Source organism: Meriones unguiculatus, chromosome 5 (assembly GCF_030254825.1).
Source record: "Meriones unguiculatus strain TT.TT164.6M chromosome 5, Bangor_MerUng_6.1, whole genome shotgun sequence".
Taxonomy (NCBI): domain Eukaryota; kingdom Metazoa; phylum Chordata; class Mammalia; order Rodentia; family Muridae; genus Meriones; species Meriones unguiculatus.
The window spans coordinates 110,116,060-110,137,851 of record NC_083353.1 but is presented as its reverse complement, the minus strand read 5'-3'; the positions used below and the strand labels follow the sequence as shown (position 1 = coordinate 110,137,851).

The following is a 21,792-nucleotide window of genomic DNA, read 5'->3' as shown; positions in this document are numbered from 1 at the left end:
GTCAATGTCTGGCCTACACACACACACACACACACACACACACACGTACACATGCACCCCAAAAGGAAACACTATCACACGAGCTAGAAATTACCCATAACCCTGTCTTCCTCACAGGCTGCAAGGGTGTGAAACTGGCACCAAGGTCTGTTCCCTGCTGAGCCTCCCCACAGCTCCGACATAGGTTTCTGAGATCTGTCAGTACATGCTTACACACCTGTCACCTAAACATGTCGCAAACACCCATGACTGGGTTACCTTCTACACAGAGAAGGGAACACAAAAGAAGTGCAAAGACGGGGGTGTAGCCTCAGACACCGTGTGGGGCACAGGACGATCAGTGACGGTTTTATGGAGTCCCTCTGGGCAAGCCCTCAGTGGCGAGCTCCCCAGTCAGACAGGGAGGGAAGAGTTTCCCAGCTAGACACAGAGCATGCATGGAAGGACGTGGATAACTGAAATGGCCGTGTGCGGCCCGCTAAGAGGCTGGAATTTAGGAGGCTAGCACCTGCGAGTAGGTAAAGTCAGCAGTCTCTGGGGACCGTGGAGGCTTGGAGCCCCCATCATATGGACCTGCTCCATATGAAACGGGCAGTGAGTGAAAGTTCTAAAGCAGGCTGGTAGTGTGGTCTAACCTCGTTTTTTTTAGGAAGTACCACCTAGGGATAAGTGGATGGGTGAGCCCTCCCCCTTCCCCTTTTCCCCCCAGCCCCCGCCCGGGCATATCTGGCAAGTGCATAGGTGATTTTCACATAGGTCCCTCAAAGAGCACACGTGGCAAAGCGGTGGGTCAGATGAAGATCTGTGGCAAGTTAGAGCCGGTGTCGGGGCGGGCACCTGAGGAGGTGGGGGCAGAGAACGCACGTGGCCACCCAGTTAAGAAGCTGGAGGAGTTTTTCGGAGCCTCTCTCTCTTTCGGTGATCCCTGAGCACCGGGGATTTCAAAACAAAGCACAAAGCCACACAGAGCTTTGAAGTCCTGCCTCTTGGCTGCGGGAACAATGGGGTGGGAGCTTTGGGGAGATGGCCATGCCAGCGCGTTGTCAGCAGAAGCCTGCCTTGCCCTGCCTGGAAACCCCCGCCACGCTCAGGCCCCAGTGCTCCGGAGGTTATTCAGTATAACAGTTCTAAGGCCAGGCTGGCCCTGCTACGGGGAAGGCCTTTGAAGGAATGCACTGGAAAAGTTAGGGGATTTTTTTTTCTCTCTCTTCTTTTATGAACTCAATCGTGTATTTCCAAAGTAGTTTTGGCCAGAAGTGAATAAACAAGGCGCTCCTAAACTAGATGGGAAAGCTCCAAATGCATCATCAGTGTCTCCAGAGTACCCCTGCTTGCCTTTAAAAGTCTGTACAAACACGTGTGGGCAGGCTGGACTCTAAGAATAATATTTTTGCATGGACATATATGGACAGATAAACAAAGCCCCAAGGGAGAGGGAGGGGGGAAAAAGCTTTTATGGAAAACGAAATCACAGATCTCCTGCAGCGTCGTCCTTCTCCGCTTGCTGGGGTTTCTGCACTCAGCTTTGAAATCGCAGAAACGCTGCTCAAGAGCTGCACGAAAAGAAGCCGCGCACATCTGTCCCGAGTCCCTCCCCGGTGCGGAGTAGACCTCGGTGCACGCCTGATGGCGAGTGGAGGGGACAGCAGCACAGAGCCACCCAGGATCGCCTGGAGCCTGCTCCTCCTCACTTGCCAGTGCTAATCCAGAGCTTCCAGCTGTTGCCAGCCTGGAACGTGCCCAGCAGAAGCTCCCGGGGGGCCCTGGGTTCCCCTCAGCCCTCTCTGTCCATGCTGTGTGTGTGACCTGCGTCTGACGGTTACGGGCACTCCTGAAGGCAGGCGGTTTCTTTTTTGGTGTTTTGTTTTAGAGACAGGGTCTCACTATGTAGCGTTAGCTGGTCTGGAACTTGCTAAGTAGAGCAGGATGGCCTCAAACTCTTAGAGATCTGCCTGGTGGTTTCTCAGTAAGAGATCAGCACATGGCGGGGGGAGGATGGGGGGGAGTGGGGAGATTTGCTTTCCATGAGTGACAAGGAAGCTAATGCGAACTCTAGGGAGCCGACTGTGCTTGGTTTGGGGGGAGCTGTCACAAAGCGGTTGTTCCCCTTGGCAGGATCCTCAGTGGAAAGGTCCCATCTGAGGAAGTAGCAGGAAGAACTTCCCTGTGTGCCAAGTGTGTGTCGCCATTGACAGGTACATAGGAAAATGTATGCACAAGGCTTCCATGTTTCTCTTCTCACAAATGAGACAAAATCCCTTGGGACAGAGCTCCAGTGGCACCCAGGACCTGTGGTGGCACGGCCTCCCTGCGGCTTTCCAGCCGGTGGCCTGTTGAAGAGGCCAGCTGGGCCAAAATTACCTGGCAGGAGGCAGGGAGCCAGCCCAGTGATGAGGCATTGTGTGCTTACTTGGTCCTCTCTTGCTAAAATTTTTTTAAAAGCTTTCATTAAATTTGTTTCTGACAGTTTCCCACATGTATATAATGTGTTCTGGCCACTCTCATTTGTAATTTGTCTTTTTGGGTTTTTTTTTGTTTTGTTTGTTTTTTGGTGTGCGTGTTGGAGGAAGGTATGAGACAGGGTTTCTCTGTGTAGCCTTGGCTGTTCTGGCATTCTCTCTGTAGACCAGGCTGGCCTCGAACTCTGACTTGTAATTTTCACATTCGCAAGTCATTCATAAACTTCAGCATTTTGACTGTCTAGTTGGGAAAGAGTGCCAGCATGTTTAGTGATCAAAAGGCGGCCCTGCTGGGCCTGTCAGAGCAATGCTCACCTGATCCTCCAGAGGCCCTCCAGAGGCCGTGGCTCTGCACCTGAGGACCCCAGCGTCAGCAGCAGCAGCAGGCTTCCGCCGCCTGTCTGAAGAGGCAGGGACTCTCCTCAGGTTTCCGCGGAGACGGGGGCTTTGGCCATGCCTGGAATGGACTGTACAAGTTCATGCAAATCAGGAATAAGAGTCCTAGGGCTGAAAAGCTGGCTCAGTGGTTAAGAACACTGGCTGCTCTTCCAGAGGGCTCTGGTTCGATTCCCACCACTCACATGGTGGTTCACAACCATCTCTAGCTCCAGTTTCAGAGGATCCAATGCCCTGTGCTGGCCTGCATAGACACCAAGCAGGCACAGACGTACACGAGCAGGCGAAACACCATACACATAAAAAATAACTAATTAAAAAATATAAGAACATCAGAGTCAGCTTCGAGGCTCTGGTCACTTCCCTGATGTTGGAACAGAAAGCTGGAGTTGGGTCTGAGAAGGTCCAGCTCTCCATCACCTAGGCCACCTCAGAGGAAGGACAGGCTAAATGAGGACTGAGGAGTCCCTTTACCTCTTCCTCTAACTTCTAGTCTGCGTTCGGACCTGTTGATTATGTGTGTGAGTGTGTGTTTGTGTGTATGCCTGTGTGAGGTGCTGGGTATGGGCTCAGGGTCTTTTGTCTGCTGAGCAAGTGCTCTACCACAAAGCCTCATTTTGAGTCCAATATGATTTCGTAAAGATGGAGTTATTTATTTATTGTCTAATTTATTATTTTGTTGTTTTTGTTGATGATGATGATGATGATGTTTGAGACAGGGTTACTCTGTGTAGCCTTGGCTGTCCTGGACTTGCTTTGGGGTTACAGTTGTGAGCCACCGTGCCTGGCAATTATTGTTTTTTTAAGTGGGTTCTTGCCATGTCGTCTAGCCTAGCCTTTAACAATTCTCCTGCCTCGGCTTCCTGAGTAGCTGGGGTTATAGGAGCACACCACCATGCCTTTTCAAAGATAGTAACTTTTATATAATTTTAAACATTTTTTTATTTATGGATATGCGTATGAGCCTGTGTGAGTTTATGTTTGTGTGCCATTTGTGTGCCTGGTACCTGTGGAGGCCAGGAGAGGGTGTCAGAGTCCATGGGGAGTTACAGACAGTTGTGAGTTATCATGGGAATGCTGGGAACGGAACCCCTGTGTTCTACAACTGCTGAGCCATTTCCGCAGGCCGGCTGTGTTTTAAAGACCAGCCTTGCTGGGTGGATGGGTGGGGGTGGTGCAGCAGCCAGCACTCAGGAGGCAGAGGCAGGTGGATCTCTGAATTGGAGAGCAGCCTGGTCTACAAGAATGAGTTCCAGGACGGCCAGGGCTACACAGAGAAACCCTGTCTCAAAAAAAAAAAAAAAAAAAGATAGATAGATAGATAGACAGACAGACAGGCAGACAGACAGGCTGACCAGCCTTAGGTAGGAAGGCATGTTTTCATGAAAACTGAATGCTATGGGAGCCAGGGGTGTAGCTGAGCGCAGGCCTTGGGCTCTGCCTCTAGCACTGCAGCAAAATAAAAGATTAGTAAGAATGGGCTCTGAGATTGCACATCAGATCCAGAGTCACTGTTCAGGGCACAGAGTGTAGTGGTGGAGTCTGAGGAATCGTGGGTACACGGTGCTGTTGGGGGGTGTGCATGAGATGGAATGGGGCCAGAGCAGGGTCAGCTCCAGAGCCAGAAGGTCAGAGGTGCCCACCAGGGTCTGCAGATGCTGGCGTGGGTGTGTCAGGTCACCGATAGGTAGGCAGAGTACCCAGAAATGACGGCAAAGAGAGACGAGGCGTGGGGACAGGTGAACAGGAGTCCTGTTTTGGGCGAGAGCAGATCAGCTGGAAGAGATGCCGGAGGGCCGAGGCTCACTCACGTTGCCCGTGCCTGCTGGAGACGCCTCTCATAGCTTCGTGTTCTCGAGGACATCTCACATATTTGAGGTATAACCAGGGGCCACAATGAGCTTCAGACTCATCGCATTTCGACATCAAGATGTAATTTCCTTCTTCATCCCTGATGGAGGATTGTGGAAGTCCTTAGTTCACTTTGGGTTTGTGGTGCTGGCGATGGAACCCAGGGCCCTGGCTGTCCTGAGCGCCCCGTGCCACTGAGCCATGCCAGCCTGCCAGTTGTGTGATTCTTCGTGCCCATTATGCTCATCAAGGACTTTGGATTGTGAGGATTTCTTTATGTCGGGAGGGTCTCAAGTACCTTTACGTCCCGAGGTTCTCAAGGTTTCAACTGCCCTGAAAAATCCTATTTGCACTATTGCAAGTTTGCAGGGCCCGGGGCGCAGACCAGAGGTTGCCATGTGGGCCTCCGATGCACTAGAGCGGGGTTTGACACCCAGCACTGAAAGAAAAAAAAAAAAAACCAGTGTTTCCAAATCCTGTTTTCCGTTTTCCCCAAACTGTGTGTTGGTAGGAAAAATTACGTTTCATTTAATTGTTACACAGATTGATTGACTGATTGAGTTTATGTGAGTGAGCATGGCTTTACCTTGGTGTGCGTGGGAGGTCAGAGGATGGTTTGCAGGAGTTGTTTGTCTCTCCTTCTACCGTGTGGGTCCCAGGTCACCATGCTGGATGGAAAGTGCCTTTATGTGTTCAGCCACCTCGCCAACCCCAAAGTAACATTTTTTAAAGAATGCCTCTAGGTGTTTTGTCTGCGTATGAGTCCATGCACCATGCACATGCTTTGTGCCAAAAGGGGGCATCAGACCCCTTGGTGCTGGAGTCAGTGATGACTCGGCCGCCAGGGGGATGCTGGGAATCCAACCTGGATCCTCTGGAAGAGCAAAAAGTGCTCTTAACCACTGAGGCATCTCTCCAGCCCCTATGGCTCTTCCAGAGGACCCAAGTTCCGTTCCCAACACCCATGTAGGGTGGCTTACAAGCGACTGTCACTTCGGCTCCAGGGTATCCTGTGTGCTCTTCTGGCCTCTAAGGCACACATTTACACAAACACACGTGCACATTAATAAAAATGAATAAATAAAAAAAATACAAGGTAGCATTTTATTTTTTATGCGCTTAAAAGGATGAGGAACTTGCACGGTAAAGACAAGTGCCAAGATAACGTTTATCAGAATTGGAATGCGAAGTGTTGGGACAGCTCTCTTGATGCGCCAGGGCCACGTAGATTTTATGCCTGTTGCCCTCGTTTCCTTTCTGTCACCGTGATAAAATACCCTGACGAAAACGTAACGTAGGGGAGAAAGGGCTTATTTTAGCTCACAGTCTGTCGCAGCAGGGAAGCCAAGGCAACGGGAACTTAAAGCAACTGGTCACGCTGCAGCCACAGTCAAAAACACAGAAAAGTCTTCGCTTACTGCGAAGCTCATTTTCTTCCCTCTCATACAGTCCGGGACCCAAACCTAGGGAATGGTGCTGCCCGAAGTGGACTGGTTCTTCCCACATCAGTTAATGCAGTCGAGACAGTCCTCACAGACAAATCTGGTCTAGACAGTCCTTCATTGAGACTCTCTTCCCAGACAGTTCTAAATTGTGTCAAGCTAGCAGTTAAAACTGCCCATTACACCCATAAACATTTCACATCTCCTTTTTGAGGTGGCTCGTCTTCATCCAAAGTCATATTGAAATGACTCACCCCTGCAGAAGATGGGCGATTGAACAACACTGTCCTTATTAGGGAGGGGGCTCTCGGGAGTTTACTCTCGGCCCAGGGGTGTCTTCGTTCAGTTTTCTATCGCTATGATAAAACACCATGACCAAAGCAACTTGCAGAGGAAAAGGTTTATTCCGCTCACACTTCTACATCAGCATATTATCAAAGGAAGCCAAGATAAGGGGCTGGAGAGATGGCTCAGAGGTTAAGAGCAGCACTGGATGCTCTTCCAAAGGTCCTGAGTTCAATTCCCAGCAACCACATCGTGGCTTACAACCATCTATAGTGAGATCTGGTGCCCTGTTGTAGCATGTAGGCACACATGCAGACAGAATACTGTATAAATAATAAATAAATAAATCTTTTAAAAAAATTAAAAAAGCCAAGACAGGAATTCGAACAGAGCAGGAACCTGGAGGCAGGAGCTGATGCAGAGGCCATAGAGGGGTGCTGCTTACTGGCTTGTTCCCCATGGCTTGCTCAGCCTGCTTTCTTAATAGAGTCCAGGACCACTAGCTTAGGGAATGGCTTCATCCTTAAAATGGGTTGGGCCCTCCACTAGCCTAGGGAATGGTTTCACCCTTAATGGGCCGGGCCCTCCATCAATTGCTCATTAAGAAAATGCCCTACAGGCTTGCCTGCAGCCAGATCTTAGGGAGACATTTTCTCTATTGAGGGTCCCTCCTCTCAGATGGCTATAGCCTGTATCGAGTTGACTATAAAACTGTCCAGGACAAGCTGTATTTGCAGCAGCAGAGAACATGCCTAATATGCACTCAGCCTTGGATTCCACTCCCAGCACCCAAACCGAAAATTAACGGAAGGGTCTACTTTGATCACTCTTTATTGTCGTTGAGACAGGATCTCTCTACCTAGCTCTGTCTGTCCTGGAACTCACTTTATAGACCAGACTGTCCTCAAACTCAGGTCAGTATTCCTGCCTCTACTCAAAAGTACTCAAAAGTGCTAAGATCACAGGTGTGTGCCACCACCCACGGCTGACTAATAAGGCATTTGTTCTGATGAAAGCAAAGGAGTTTTGTGGTGGTTGTTGTTTTTAATCAGTAATTGTTTTGTTTCTGACCAAGCGTTTGGAGAAAGGAGCCTGAGGTCGCTGCTTAGCTCGACAGTCAGTGTGCAGTGCATGCTGACTTTTACGTTTCAGAGATGAGCAGTCTGATCCTTGATCATTCCAGAATGGGGTTAGAAATCTGGGATCGGTTTTGCTTCCATGACCAACAGCCAGAGTTAGAAGGACCAGAGCTACCTCGGCTGGTGGGAAAGAGGGATTCAAGGCCAGGCTGCAATCTGTTACCAGTTCCGCATTAATGTACGCTCAGTGACTTCTTGCGTATAAATGACACCTGAGAGAGTCCTGTGAGATGTACAGACAGACTCCCCGGGGAGTGTCCGTTCTCAGGCAAAGACTGCAGAGGGTAGTGGTTGGCATTTCAGATCTTACCCGTGCGTGCGTTACGCTGAGGTTAAGCACTGGAGTGCCGGGGAGATTTGCTCAGCCTTGAGGGAGGGCCGGTGTGTGCGCGAAGGAGGCTGACAGGCCAGGTGGGAACATGACCTTTTGCCCTCCAAAGCTTGGGAAGCCCCACTGAGTGCTCCAGACCCTGGCAGGGCATGGGCACTGGGCGAATCTCCCCCGTGCATACAGAGTAGGGGTCGGAGGTTAATGAATGAGTTCACGCCCCACACCCGGGGTCCCAATTGAGGGTGGTTTTATACATGAGATCTTAAATGGGGTCAAAAAAAGGTCTTGCAAGTTGTACCCAAACTCTCTTCCTGCAACGACAGTGTTCAGAGGTGCCTGCCCCTCCACAGGAAAAAGGGGAAGTGAGGCTTTGGCCTTTGAGAGCCTGGACTCGGTGTGTCTGAAGCAGGACCGAGTGGAAAGCAGGTGGGGGAGGTCCTGGCCGCTTCCATTCTTCTCTAGTAATCCCTTAAAAAATGATTGCAGCCCCAAACCTCTGGCCTCCAGCACATTTTCCACTTGATTAGAGGCCTTTGTGGGATAGGCCGAGGGCCTGCAGACTTGGACATTATGCTGGGTCCTGCAATGTCCAGCTGGGACTTTTTCCATCAAAAGGGGATTTTAGTAAAACCATTATCAGGGGCTTAGAGGACAAAGGCTGCTGAGCTGCAAAGGAGGGGCAGAATAATGGTAGCACAGCCTGTGGAAGGACAGGAAGGTTCGGGCAGCGACTGCAAGCAAGAGCCTCGGGTTCTCTGCTAGTTCCTAGCAGGGGAGGAAGTGTAGCAGCCGGGGCTAGTGGCTGGGGAGTGGTGTCAAGATGTGTAAGGCAGTGCAGGTGTCTGCTTAGTTCGCTGGTTGTGTCCACCTGACCTGGAGTTCTCCATCATGACAGCCGCAGTCTGAAAGGGGAAATCAAGAAAGGCCCCTGTGGCTGGGCAGTGGTGGCAGATGCCTTTCATCCCGGCATTTGGTGGGCAGGGGCAGGCGGATCTCTGAATTCGAGGCCAGCCTGGTCTCCTGGACAGCCAGGAGCCAGGGATCCCTGGCTTAAAGAAAATGAGAGAGAGAGAGAGAGAGAGAGAGAGAGAGAGAGAGAGAGAGAGAGAGAGAGAGAAAGGGAGGGAAGAAAAGCCCGTGCCAGGTCCCTTTTTAGAGCAAATGGACACTTTTTGAGGGAAGCACTGGGGGATTAGAGCACAGAAGAAGGGCAGAGAACAGTCTGTCCAGCCTGTAGCCCTGCTGTTGAACTGTGGGATCCTTTGGGGGGACTGTCTGGGGAGAGTCAGCTAAGATAGAACCTTCTGTCATGTCAGCATCACCAGAGCCCTGCCTGGAGGGTAGGAGGAGGGCTTCTGGCTGTGGGAGTCAGCTGGCTCCCAGAGGGCCCATGAGGAGACTGCCCCTGCCTGCCTCCCCGAAGGCCCTGGCTTCTCCCTGACTGCGGCAAAGCCCTGTTGACATTAGCTACTAAAAGCAGGCCCATGGAATACCAGCCGTGGGGCTCTGGGCAGGACACTTACTTCAAGCCTGAAGTGCTATCATGTCAAGGTCTCAAGGCCCAAACCATATTAATGAGTATTTCTGCCTCAAGTGAAGTTCATAGGAAAACTTTGCTGGATTTATGTCATACAAGGAACCCCCGTTGGTTTGTTTTGTTTTGTTTTTTTGTGAGGCCTGATAGGATCTTGTTTCACAGACCCCTTTAGATTTTTACGGAGACGTCTGTCTTCACTTGGGGCAGTGAGGGTACTGCATTCCTTTTGATAATTAAAAGGAATCAAAACTAAAATTTAAACTCCCGGCCTGTTTTGTGTTTTTCTTTCACAGTAACAGGATGCTTAGCTCTATCTCCATGTGTGACTGTTACATTTCTCCCCATTTGCAAGACTTCACAAACAGCACAGTCTGTGAAAGTGAGAGAGCTGGAAGAACCAAGGGACCTGCATGAAACAGTCACACTCCAAAGACAGGGCTAGGGGTCACCTCGCTGGTGCTTCAAAATGTCGTTTTAAGTTTAGTTTTAAAGGCTGGTGAGGTGGCTCGGCGGGTAAAAGTGCTTGCTGCTGACAGCCCGAGTTCCATCCCTCACGTTGTCTTCCGACCACATGCACACACACACACACACACTCACACGCCCCAAAGGGTGGGCAAAGTAAAATTTTAAAAAAGTCAGTCCTAGTTTTGGGAGGAAATAATGCTCCAGTTGTCAGCTCTTAGAAACTGGGAAGATATTGGGGGTGGGGAGGCATCAAGAGAAAGGGTTTGCTACGCAGGAACACTGGTTTGCTTGCAAAGCAGACACCAAACTCACAGACAATGCTGCCACCTGCTGACGGGATGCAGAAATTGCACACTTGGTGGCTAAATTCCTCTACTTTCTATCTTTACGGGAGAACAAACTGTCTCAACGACACCCAATTTTACTGCTCTATATTGTGTCCAAAACCATTTTAATAAAGGAAAGCATATGTGCCTGTCCTGCTGCCTCTGGAACTGTGTGGGCACAGTTCATAACTTCGAAACGTCGGGAAAGGTGAATGCTGTGTGCAGGTCCCTGCTCTATAGGAAAATGAAGTGTCATAGGACAGGATTCTTCTACCCCTCACTTTTTGCCTTTGTGCTGAGATAGGGTCTTACGTAGCCTGGGCTAGCCTTGAACTCCATGTGTAGCTGAGGATGTCCTCCTGAATGCTGGTTATAGGCTTTGTGCATGCTAAGCAGGCATGCTGCTAAGCCACAGCAATGTGCCTGGTGTCCTGGTGTCTGTCTTTAATAAACCACGTCTTTATTTCTAGAGCGAGCCACAGTGAAGCTATTTGCTGTTGATCTGTATATGGCATCATTGGCAATGAATTTCTTACCTCAGTGGTATTGCATTCCGGTAATTCTTTCTGTTGTTGTTGGTTTTGTTTTGAGACAGCGTTTCTCCATGTAACAGCCCCGGCAGTTCTGGAACTCACTCTGTAACCAGCCGGCCTCACACTCGGATATCCCCCTGCCTCTGCTTCCCAAGTGCTGGGATTAGAGGCTTGTGCCACCACCTCCAGACATCGAGTCTGTAGTTCTTATTGATTCTTTGGACACACAGACTCTTCTGTTTGGGGAAAAGATGGGCTAGCTGCCCTCCTGGCAAGGCCACCTGATTCTTGGCTATTGCCATTTGACACACAGGATTTGTGTGTCAAGTGTACAGAGCTCAGCATGGGGGGAGAGCTTCTCGCCTTTCTGGTCCAGGCTCTGGAAACCGGGCAGCTCTGTCTGTGCCCTGCAGCGGCCAGCCGTGAGCTGTTCAGGGTGACACAGCCTGTTTTTGACAGATTCCTGAAAGGCTGGCTGAGTGGTATGTACTTGAGATAAACTAGGGAAGCTACACTTATTCTTTCCATAACTGAGTCATGCCTCCCGCCACCCTTATTTGATGTCAGGTCGTCGTAGGCAATGAAGTTAGGTTTTAAAATCCTGAAGGTCAAAGCGGAAGGCCCTGGCCTTCATCTAAGAATTGTTTGTTTTGTTTGTTTGTTTGAAGATAGGGTCTCACTATGTAGCCTTAGCTGGCCTGTTAGCCACTCTGTAGACCAGACTGGCTTCAAACTCAGAGATCCACCTGTCTCTGCAAGTGCTGGGGTAAAGGTGCACACCATCACACCTGGCCCAAGAATTATGTCTTAATGGTCTGTTACAGTTTCTGCCTTCTTGTATCTATCTGTTCAGTTCTAGACTCTGTACCTTTCATCCAGAGTCTAAGAAATATCAGGACTGAGATTTTTTTTTTTTTTTTTTTTTTTTTTTTTTGGCTCCTCTCTACTAGAGACCACTGCTCACAAAGCCTTGCCCTTCCCTGGAAAATGGAAACAGATGTTTATGTGATTAGTGGTGGTTTGGGGAGAGTTCCCTCAGGAGGTACACTGTCGAGGACCTTTGTAGTAAGTATTTTGTGCCGTTTTCGAATGAGGAGAGCGGTTTCCCAAGACATCGATGAATAACCCCATACTGCTTAAGAAATTGTAACTGAGTCTTGAACTATTCCCCACCACCCAGTTCCGGCATCCTGGGTCCTATGAGTGGCCATGACAGACAGGTAGTACGGCATGGCTGGTCCTTCCAGGGGGGCAGATAAAGCCCAGGACACATAAGAAAGGGCCCAGCATTGGCTAGACAAGGTGCACACGCCTGTGACTCCACTGCTTCGGAGCTCAAGAGCAGCTGTGGCCACACAAGGAGTTGAAGGACAGTCTGAGCTGCATGAGAGCCATCTTTTATCAGGTGCTTGATAGTAACAGACGAGAGCCCTTTGCTCTTTGTGGACCAGAGAGGGATGTAAGGAAAACATCGGTGAAGCCAAGCCTGTTCACCCATGACCAAGAAGAAATGGCCGGAGTGCCTGCTGCTGGACCCTAAGTTGTGATGAAGGCGGGTATGCCTCGTGTGTGTTGAGTATCTGAGCCTTCTTAGTTTGGAGGCTATCAGAACACAGGCTGCTGGCGAGCCGACTCCACAATACTATTGGAACCGCTGGGGGACCTGGCTCAGGTCTCTGGGGTCGATGAACACACCCGACTCGGTTGGCTTCTTCAACACCTTGTAGAAGGTGTCAACCTGAACTCTCCGTGGCTTCTGGAAGAACCCTGAACACGGAGTTCATAAAACGAGTCTGAGTTTGCACGCTGTAATTCCCATCAAACATCAGTGACAGCCAAGGGCATTCTGGGGCTCTCAGCGTTTCTAATCCCAAGATGCTCCTGGGCGGGGCATTTCTGAGGGGGTTGGAGTGGTGGTGCTCTGCAGGTCCAGAAGTACCAGCGCTGTGGCTACCTTTTGGTGTTTAGTCAAGTCTGTGTCAGCCCCTCCCCCCACCCCCGGCTCTGAGGCCCAATTCTCATGTCACCTACGCATCTTATTGACTATGTCAGACGGCTTTCTCTGAGTGTAAAACCCGGTGTGCCATCTCTGCCGCCTCTTGGCTGAGCTCTCCAGCAGGCCACCCACACCGGTACCTCAGAGACCGTCTCACCGAGCTGCGGTGCCTCTCGTTCCCACCGCAGACCAGCTCCCGGTGACCGAGATGCATTATCTTCCAGGGTCACAGATACAAGACCCCTAAGAAGCTGTTCCTCATTGCGGAAAGGACTGCAGGACCTCGATCCTGCCAGGCATGTGCTCTATCGCTGAGCTCCGCCCCCACCCCACCCCCTTCACCGTATTTTTAGGACATGTGGTGCTTGTTTCTTAAACAATTAAAAAGTAGAAGAGTAATGAGATAAGAATGGATGACCACGCAGGGCATGGTGGTTCGCGCTATAATCCCAGGAAGGTTTGGGGCCCAGCCTGGGCCACACGGTAAAGGACAGGTTGTGAGCTACAAGAGGGAGACCCTGTCTCAGAGAAAACAAGAATAAAAACCACCGAAACGCACACATCCTGGGCTTACGCGCAGCAGCCCGGAGACTGGAAACTGCAGTTCTGCTGGCACCGTGGTTGAGTGGCCCCCTCGGGTACAGGGTTACCGTGGCAGGTCAGTGCCCTGTGCCCCTCAGCTGCAGACTGGCTCTGCAGAGCAGCTCCTGTGCTGGGTCGCTAAGGACGACCCCGCCAGCCAAGATCAAAGCAGCGGGAGAGAGGGAGAGGCTGAGCCTGATCATTAGTGGACACGTCCAGCATTTCAGTGACCCGGAAACACGTTTGCACCCCAGAGCTGAGACCGTCCTGAGCCAGCCATGCGCTTCTCTTTCAGCAGCCGTAAATTCTGAAGTCGACACGGATTTAAACCAGATTCCTTACCTACCTCGTGATGATTGCTTTAAAAAAAAAAAAACACTACCTTGCCACTGAGTGCCGGAATAAGTACACTGACAAAATTGAGCTGTGTGGCCCAAGTGTGATGTTAGTTTTGAATGTAGCTGACTTCTAACCTTGTGCTTTCTTCATTCTTCCCCCCCCCCCCCGACTAGTTTATCAAAAACCTCACACCTTCCTCTGGGGGTTTGAAATGGCACAAAATGTAAGTTTTCCCTTCTATTAAAGGGCTAGAATTAGCCTTCTGAAGGGGTGGTGTTTGCTGCAGGAAGAGAGAGGATCCGGCAGGACTTCCTAGCCCCTCCCAGCCTCTCTGGTGACAGAGGCAGGCTCAGAAGCCAGGGCCTTTCCTTTCAGAGCTGGGAAGGCATCCACAGCTGTAGGAGGTGTTGGTTTTGTTCCACAGATCTTATCTCTTAAGGAAAAGGCTCTTGTTCCCTGGAAATTTTGTGGTCCCTAGAGGCTACAACTTTCTCCTTTGCCTTGGAAAACTTGAGTTCAAAGCTAGGCTTGGTGATTTATGTCTACAATCTTGGTACTAGGGAGGCCGAGGCAGTGCTATTCAGTGCTAGCCTGGACATTTTGAGCTCCAGGCTAGCCAGGGCTACATTGTGAGACACTGCCTTAACATAGGAATCGATTAACACCAGTCCAAGGAAGCCCCAGGGTTTGAAAGACAGATTGTATGCCCTTTCTTCCTTCATGTGGGTTATGTGGTAGGGTCTCCATGTAGCCCAGGTTGGCTTCCAAATCAGTAAGCACCCAAGCAGGGCCTTGAACTTCCCTTCCTCTGAGTATCATACCCAGTCTACGTGGTGCTGGTTGTGAAGGGCTTTGTACATACTGGGCAAGCGCTCTACCAACTACGCCAACAGCCCCACATCCGTAACTTTAAAAGGAAAACGACAACAAAAACAAGTGGGGTTGTTTGTTTGTTTTTGATGTTTATTATAGATCTGAGTTTTTAAAAATCGGCTGGTTTTCTCTGTGAGGGTCCTGTCGTCGGCTTTCAGTTTTACCAAGTGTGAGGTGGGCAAGCATCCTTGCTACCGCCAGTGTGCAGAGTAAGTCCAAGTGGACTCCCCTCCTCCCAGCAACGCTTGAGGGATTGGCAAGACGGAGAATTTTACACCATACCTAGCTTGTAGCCAGAGGCGGACTGTGTCCCTCAGACACTACACACGCTGAACCCCACTAACATTTATTTATATGTATTTACAGACACTAATGGGAAAGGCTTCTGTTGATGAGATTCCTGAAGAAGCCAGGAAGCCCTTTCCCCATTAGATGCCCGTTGGACTGTAAGGTTTATAATGAATCCACCTCCCTGCCTACCCCAATGGCTTTTCTCTCTCATGTGAGACACGGCCTTATACGTAACCCTGACTGATCTTAAAGTAAGCCTCTTGCCTTAGCATCTGCTGAGGTCACGGGTATGAGCTACCCCATGTCCAACCTCTTCATTTCTTGACCTTCAGCAGATCCTTGAGTTTCAGCATGGCCTTTTCTGCATCCTAAATATTGACCCAAAGTACCCTTTAGTTTTTCTGCCATTCACAAAATGTACAGGCACTCACTTTCTTTACTGTCCCTGTTAAATTTTGTGTCCCCAGGGATCACCACGGGGCCTGGTGCATGCAGACAGGTGCTCTTCCACTGAGCTACCATCTCTACCTTGAAAGCCTCTCTCCTGCCATGCAAGGAGGCGTCACCCCTTCCCGTACCCTGGGTTTACCCGTACTCTCTGAAGCAGTAGCTACGGACGGGCTGAGCCACGCGGGAGTATATACATTCGGTGCCCACTCACTTCCTTGAGGGTCACCTCACAGGAAGCCCATGGGGAGAAGGGGATCACTCCCTCCCCAGCTAGGCAATCTAAGGCAGCTCCCGCCCCACTTGAAAAACAGGGAGATAGAGTCTCAGTAGGTCGGTCGCTTAAAGGATTAAAATTCAAAAGTACCATGCAAAGCCCACGTGGGTTCCCAGTGTGTACTTACCTTTTTCCACTTAGAAAAGGTGAGGTGTGTTTGGTTTCCAGTGCCAGTAGTGAGATTTTATTCCTCTTTTCCAGAGCAGCATCACACGTTGGCCTAGTTCAGGCCGTGGTCACCAGACCCATGATCCTAACTTCCAAATACCAATTTGCCAACCCTTAAAAGATTTGTTTTTATTATTTTAAACTTACGTATGTGTCCCTATACTCATGAGTGCAGGTGTCCAGGGCGGCCAGAGTTACCAGATCCCCTGGAGACGGAGGTACAAGGGGTGAGCTGCCTCAGGTGGATGCTGGGAACGGAACCTGACTCCTCTGCAAGAGCTGTATGTGCTCTTAACCAGAGCCATCTCCCTAGCCCCCTCACACTCACATTCAAAACAGAAAATGTTCCAAAGTGTTGATGATGGGATTATTTGCATGTTACATGGAGAATGTTAGCATGGAGTCCTCCAGTTCTTGCTGACTGGAACCCTGGGAGCCTGCTGGGCCCGATTACCAGGAAGCAGGCCTAACTCAGACTACTTCTCACTGGGGCTCATACTTCTTGTTGTCGTCTCTAGGAAACTGCATTAAAAAATAGAAAAGAGGGAGATGGCTCAGAGGTGAAGAGCACTAGCTGCTCTTCTAAAGGACCCAAGTTCAATTCTCAGCACCCACACGGCAGCTCGCAACTGTCTTTAACTCTGGTTTCAGGGATCTGACACCATCGTACATAAAATAAAAATACATCATTTAAAAAAATAGAAATCTGCACCTTCCTTAAGAGAAAGGTAGATCAAGTATAGGACTCATTTAGAGCAGATTTTGGTGACTCCAGAAAGGAACAATGCAGCTATTGTGTTACGTTTAAGCTTAGAGCTTGGAAATTTTTACAAGACCTTTCTTTGCATTTTACAGCAACCTGGGTTCTAGCCCTCTGCCTGAAAGGATGGGTTGGTCTGGAAAACCCAGTTTTCTGGGTTGAAAAAGTGATCTCAGTAACAAAGTCCACCCATGTGAAACCAGGGCTGTGAATCACCCCAGCCTAGAGATGTCACATACTGGGGCTTGTCTACTCAGGGCAACCGTGCTAAAATTGTCGATATTCGTTTAACTGGCCTGAGTTCAGCCTACACCCTCACCCTTGGCTGAGCGGCCGGCCTGGGCACTGGAAGGGTTTAACAAATGTGCCATAACTTCTGGCCAGTCTCCCTACCCCCAGGAAAGTGCCCGCATGCAGCCAGGCCTGGAGGGGAATGTTAAAGAGCACTGCTGCCCCCTTCTGGTGGACCGGCACACACAGCGCACAGGACTGGGCCAGCCAGCCAGGACAGCGCTTTCAACTTCCCCAGAACAATGGCTGGGCTCCCTCAGTCCCTCAGTGTTGTCAGGATAGACACCCATTCTGCTCACCTACTTTCAGCTCATGACCCATTTCCTCAGCCTACCCCCGGAGCTCACTTCCACCCCCAGCCTCCCCCCAAAAGAAACCTGCCTCTCTGGGAAACAGACTCTTCCAAGCCTGGTTTCTTAAAAAGTTTCGTTTTGTTCATTTTCTTTCACTTTCCATGTTGATTGTTGAAAACCAAAAACTATAGGACTCTGTATGTAGTCACATTTCCAGAAACAGAACATCTGGCTGTCAGTGGTAAACCTTACACAGAAGAAAGTCTCAACCCTGAACTTACTTACAGGACATGAACAAACGGAACTCCATACCTTACTTCCGTTTAGGGTGCACACACACCTCCCCCTGGAGCACGTAACAACACACAAAGCCTTAAAATAATTCACAGCTACGACGGGGAGTTTGTGCTTTTTTTTTTTCAAAAACATACTTCATATTTCCTCTTTTATTATATAAATATCAGTTTAACCTTTTACTGTAAGAATATAAACGTTTTAAGAGGATCTTTGTTATCATTTATACAAATTCACAAACAGTACAATTAATTGATAAAGGTCTCTGGGTTTCTCCATGGTCTCTCATGTTGCGTGGAGGACTCTAAAAAAATAAACAAACAAAATATCCAACAAAAATATACATCCTACTCAAAAGCGATTTTTTAAAGCCACAGTCCCAACCCCCCCACCAAAATAAAGTCATCTATTCCTCCATTTAGAAACAAAAGTTTTCAAACCCACAAGCTCCCATTTTATGAACAGAACACAGACAGGACGTACTTCAGTCTCCTCCCTTTCACTAACAGCCCCAGGTTCTCTGCAGGCCGACGCCGAGCTCTACTCCCGACAGGAAGCCTCACTATGTAACCTTTTTGTGGGAAAACTTGGAAGAGGGCTGGGGTGGGGACAATTTGCATATATAATACTCCTCTTCAAGACTATCTGCATCTCCAACAAACAAAAAAGCAGCTCTGCTCTCATTTCTCCCATATATTTGTGCTATAAATTAAACCAAGATTTAGAAACATGGTTGGGTCATCAGAGCCCAATAGACAAGGGGAAAAATAGTCACGGCCAGGATGCGTAAGTGGGACGCTCTGGGTAGATGCAGGCCGGGAAGAAGCCAAAACAAAAAAGACATACAAACCCAGTGGGCATCTTTCCAGTCTAGGCACAAAAATGTTTCAGTCTCAAAATATCTCTCTTGTAGAATTCCAGGGCATAAGAGAAAAAAGTAAACTAAAACGAGGTAGCCAGACATATATATATATGTCATATATATATATAATATATAGAATATGCTCAGCAGAAAAAAAAAGCGGACAATGATTTCAACTTTCTTTGAAAACTAAAAGGAAAGCAGATATTAAAAAACAAAAACAAAACAGAACAAAAAAAAAAAAAAAAAAAACCGAGGTGAGTCGCAGAGTACCGAAGGAGCAGTGACGAGAGACTGGTTACAAAGTGGATGAAAAGGCTGTTAAGTCAGGCTTGCTCTCTACCCATTTCGAAATAAAGACCAGATCACAGTATCCACATGAAAGTGTAAGTGAAGGCAGACATCTTCCCTCAACTCCTTGGGGTTGACACGACTAGTCCCTCCCCGCCCCCACCCCACTTCCAAATACAGTGCCCCGGGATACGGTTGGCGGTGGCTGGATCAGTCTCCGCAGCCCCGCGGAGGCTCGGGCAGAGAAGCGGCAGCGTCCATCTCTCCCCCCACCGGGAAGGGAGAGTAGGTAGAGGGAGCGGGACACCGGGCGCAGCGGGGAGGGGCGCCCGGGCTTGGCGTCCTCGCCCCGGCGCGGCCACTGCCGCGAACGTGTTAAGTGCGCGCGTGTGAGTGTGCGGGGACAGTGGCGGTCCTGGGGTGGACGGGGCGGGGCGGGGGAGCCGGAACCGCCGCCCTCACCTGACCTTCTCACTGTCCGTCATCTGCCAGAGTCCCAGGTTGAGTACCTTGAGGCAGGGCAGCTGCGTGATGCGCTCCAGGCCGCGCTTGGTGATCCTCGTGCAGCCGTACAGGTCTATGCCCGTGAGCTGGCTCAGGTGCTCCGCGATCAGCTCCAGGCCCTTGTCCGTGATGCGCACACACTGTCCAATGTTGAGCGTGCGCAGCCCGTGCATCTGCCGCACCATGCGGTTGATGCCGTCGTCGCTGATGTGGCAGGAGCAAAGGGACAGGGACTTGAGGCCGTCCAGCCCCTGCGCTATGTAAGCCAGGCTCTGGTCTCCCACCTTGTCGCAGAACGACACGTCCAGCCCGGAAAGGCGCAGGCTGCCCATGGCCAGGTGCATGATGCCGGTGTCGCTGATGTTGTCGCAGGAGCGCAGGTTGAGGCTGCGCAGGCTGCCCATGTGCGACAGGTGCAGGAGGCCCGCGTCCGAGATGCCGCCACAGAAGCTGAGGTTGAGGAGCCGGAGGCCCGTCAGCCCTCGCGAGATGTGCTTCAGGGAGAGGTCCGTGAGTTTCTGGCAGTCCTGCAGGGTGAGCTGCTCCAGGCCCAGGCAGCCCTCGGCGGCGCTGCGCGTCATGCCGGCCAGGTGCCCGATGCCCACGTCCGAGAGGTGGCGGCAGCTGCGGAGGTTAAGGCTCTTGAGGCGCTGCAGCCCCCAGGCGATGAGCAGAAGGCCCGTGTTGGTGATGTTGCTGCAGCCCCCGAGCTCCAGCACCTCCAGGCCCTTGAGGTACTGGGCTATGCGGCCCAGGCTGCTGTCGGTGATCTGCTTGCAGAGGCTCAAGTTGAGGGCGCGCAGCGAGCCGATCTCCTGCACGAACGCGTGGCCCAGGCCGTTGTCGGTGAGGTTGTAGCAGCCGCTGAGGTTGAGGCTCTCGATGTTCGCCATGCCCTGGATCACGTAGCTGAGGCTGCGGCGGAGGCTGAGGATCTGCACGCGGCGGATGCCCCGGGCCTGCAGGCTGGGGAACAGCGACGGGTTCGCCCGGCGCAGGTGCAGCTTGGCCTCCACGCCCCGCCACACCGACTTGTGGTAGGCGGCGTCCCGCCAGGCCGTGCACACCTGCGCCGCGCGACCCTTGTCTCGGACGTCCAGGTAGCCGAAGATCATGGCGAGCAGCTCGGGGAACAGGCACGAGATGTGGGTCTCCATCTTCCTCCCGCCGCGACGCCGCGCCGGGCTGCAGGAGGCACGGGCGCCGCCGCCGCCACCGCCGCCGCCCCGGGAGGCGCCGAGAGCGGGCCGCCGCGGGCCAACGGCCGCCCCTCCCCGCCTTCCGGCCGGCCGGGCCGCCGCTCCTCCTCCCGGCGCGTCCGAGCGGGCGCTTCCTTCCTGCCGCCCTTCCCGCCCCCGCGCGGCCGCTCGGGCTTCACATCCCGGCCGGGGCGGGCGCCGCGTCCGCGCGCCGCCGCCGCCGCCGCCCCGCGCCCTGCGGCATTCCCGCGCCCCGGCCGCGTCGCTGCTGCGCGCGCCGGCGAGGCCCGGGCCGGGCCGCTCGGGCTGCGGGCGGCTTCCTGCTGCCTTTGTCTGCCGTCCGCGGTTCAAACCGCCCAGCCCCGGGCCGCTCGCACTCGGCCGCCGCGCGGGGGGGAGCCCCGAGGCCGCCCGCGCGCCGCGCTCTCTCTCTCTCTCTCTCTCTCTCTCTCTCTCCTCCCTCTCCCCCGCCCGCCCCGACCCCCACCCCGCCCGCCGAGGCCGCGCGTGTCCGGCTCACGGCCGCGGGCGGCGGGACGCGCAGAACTCCCCGGGGTGGTCGGGCCCGCGCCCCGGGAGCCGGCCGGCCGCGCTGCGCCCTCCGCGTCCTCCGCGCCGAGCTCCCCCCCGCGCAGTGGTACGCGCCCGCGCCGCCGGAACTGGCGGAGCCGTTTCCCTGGAAACCGGGCCCTGCCCTCGGCCGCGCACTCTTTAACCCTGTCGGCGCCGGGGCGGCCGGCCGCGCCCGGGGAGCCCGCGGGCCGCTGCGCTTGGCGGGCCGCGCTCACCCCGCGCCCTCGCCGGCTCGCGGGTCCCACCGCCGCTCGCCCGCTTCCTCGCAGCCACACCCTCTGCCCCAGGGCGGGCAGCCTTCCCACCACTCCTTTCCCTCACTCTTACAGAGGGTTAAGTTGGGGAAGCTGGGCTTTAGTCAGCGTGCTTTGACAGCCCTCTTTCCAGAAAATTCTGGAGTTGCCCCGCGTGTCTTCCTTCTGCACTCTGATTGTTTCCGCACACCCATGTGGAGTTGCTTTCCCTTTCTCTTCGTGTGCCAGCACCTCCCACCCCCCTCTGCCCTCCCGGGTCTGGCTGTCCACCCCACACCTGGTTTTGTCTTTCTCTTCAGCCCCTTAGACTACAGACTGCGTGGCCCGGCCCTAGGGATACTTAATACGTCCCTACCTGCTGACACACATGCCCTGTTTGGTTTGATTAAAGATGCTCCAGCCTTATGCTTTATGTATGTTTTATGAAACTGGGGCAGAGCTCAGTTCTACGGTGTAGCCTCGGGTCTTAAATGTCCGCGTGAAGGATAAGATTTCAGAATGTTTTTTTTTCACTACCCCCCCCAAGCCAAGAGTTTTTAGTTCAGAGGAAAGGACCCTGTGAATTTTTAATGCAGTTGCCAGTTCACATGTCTAGATACAGAATGACCCGACTTCTCTGTTTTCCTTGACTCTTTGGAAACCTGAACAAGACATTTTAAAAAATCATGTTATATTTGTTCAGCGGGGACGGAGGGCACGCGTATGTTCCACAGCCAGAGTATAGCGGTCAGAGG

At 52.0% G+C, this 21,792-nt stretch overlaps 2 protein-coding genes across 5 annotated transcripts in view; one reads left to right on the top strand and one right to left on the bottom strand.

The window, feature by feature from the left end:
• The window catches only part of Wnt5b (Wnt family member 5B), a 97,175-nt gene that overhangs the window by 32,292 nt on the left and 43,091 nt on the right, over nt 1–21,792 (top strand). The gene's annotated exons all lie outside the window — the stretch shown is intronic.
• Fbxl14 (F-box and leucine rich repeat protein 14) lies at nt 17,513–20,482 on the bottom strand. Its single transcript, XM_021658812.2, has one exon. It carries the CDS (start codon nt 20,187–20,189, stop codon nt 18,987–18,989), a length of 1,203 nt encoding a protein of 400 aa, XP_021514487.1. The 5' UTR covers nt 20,190–20,482; the 3' UTR covers nt 17,513–18,986.

Excerpts from the sequence above, each read along its gene's own strand:
- Fbxl14 (XM_021658812.2), bottom strand. The coding sequence starts at position 20,189 with ATGGAGACCCACATCTCGTGCCTGTTCCCCGAGCTGCTCGCCATGATC.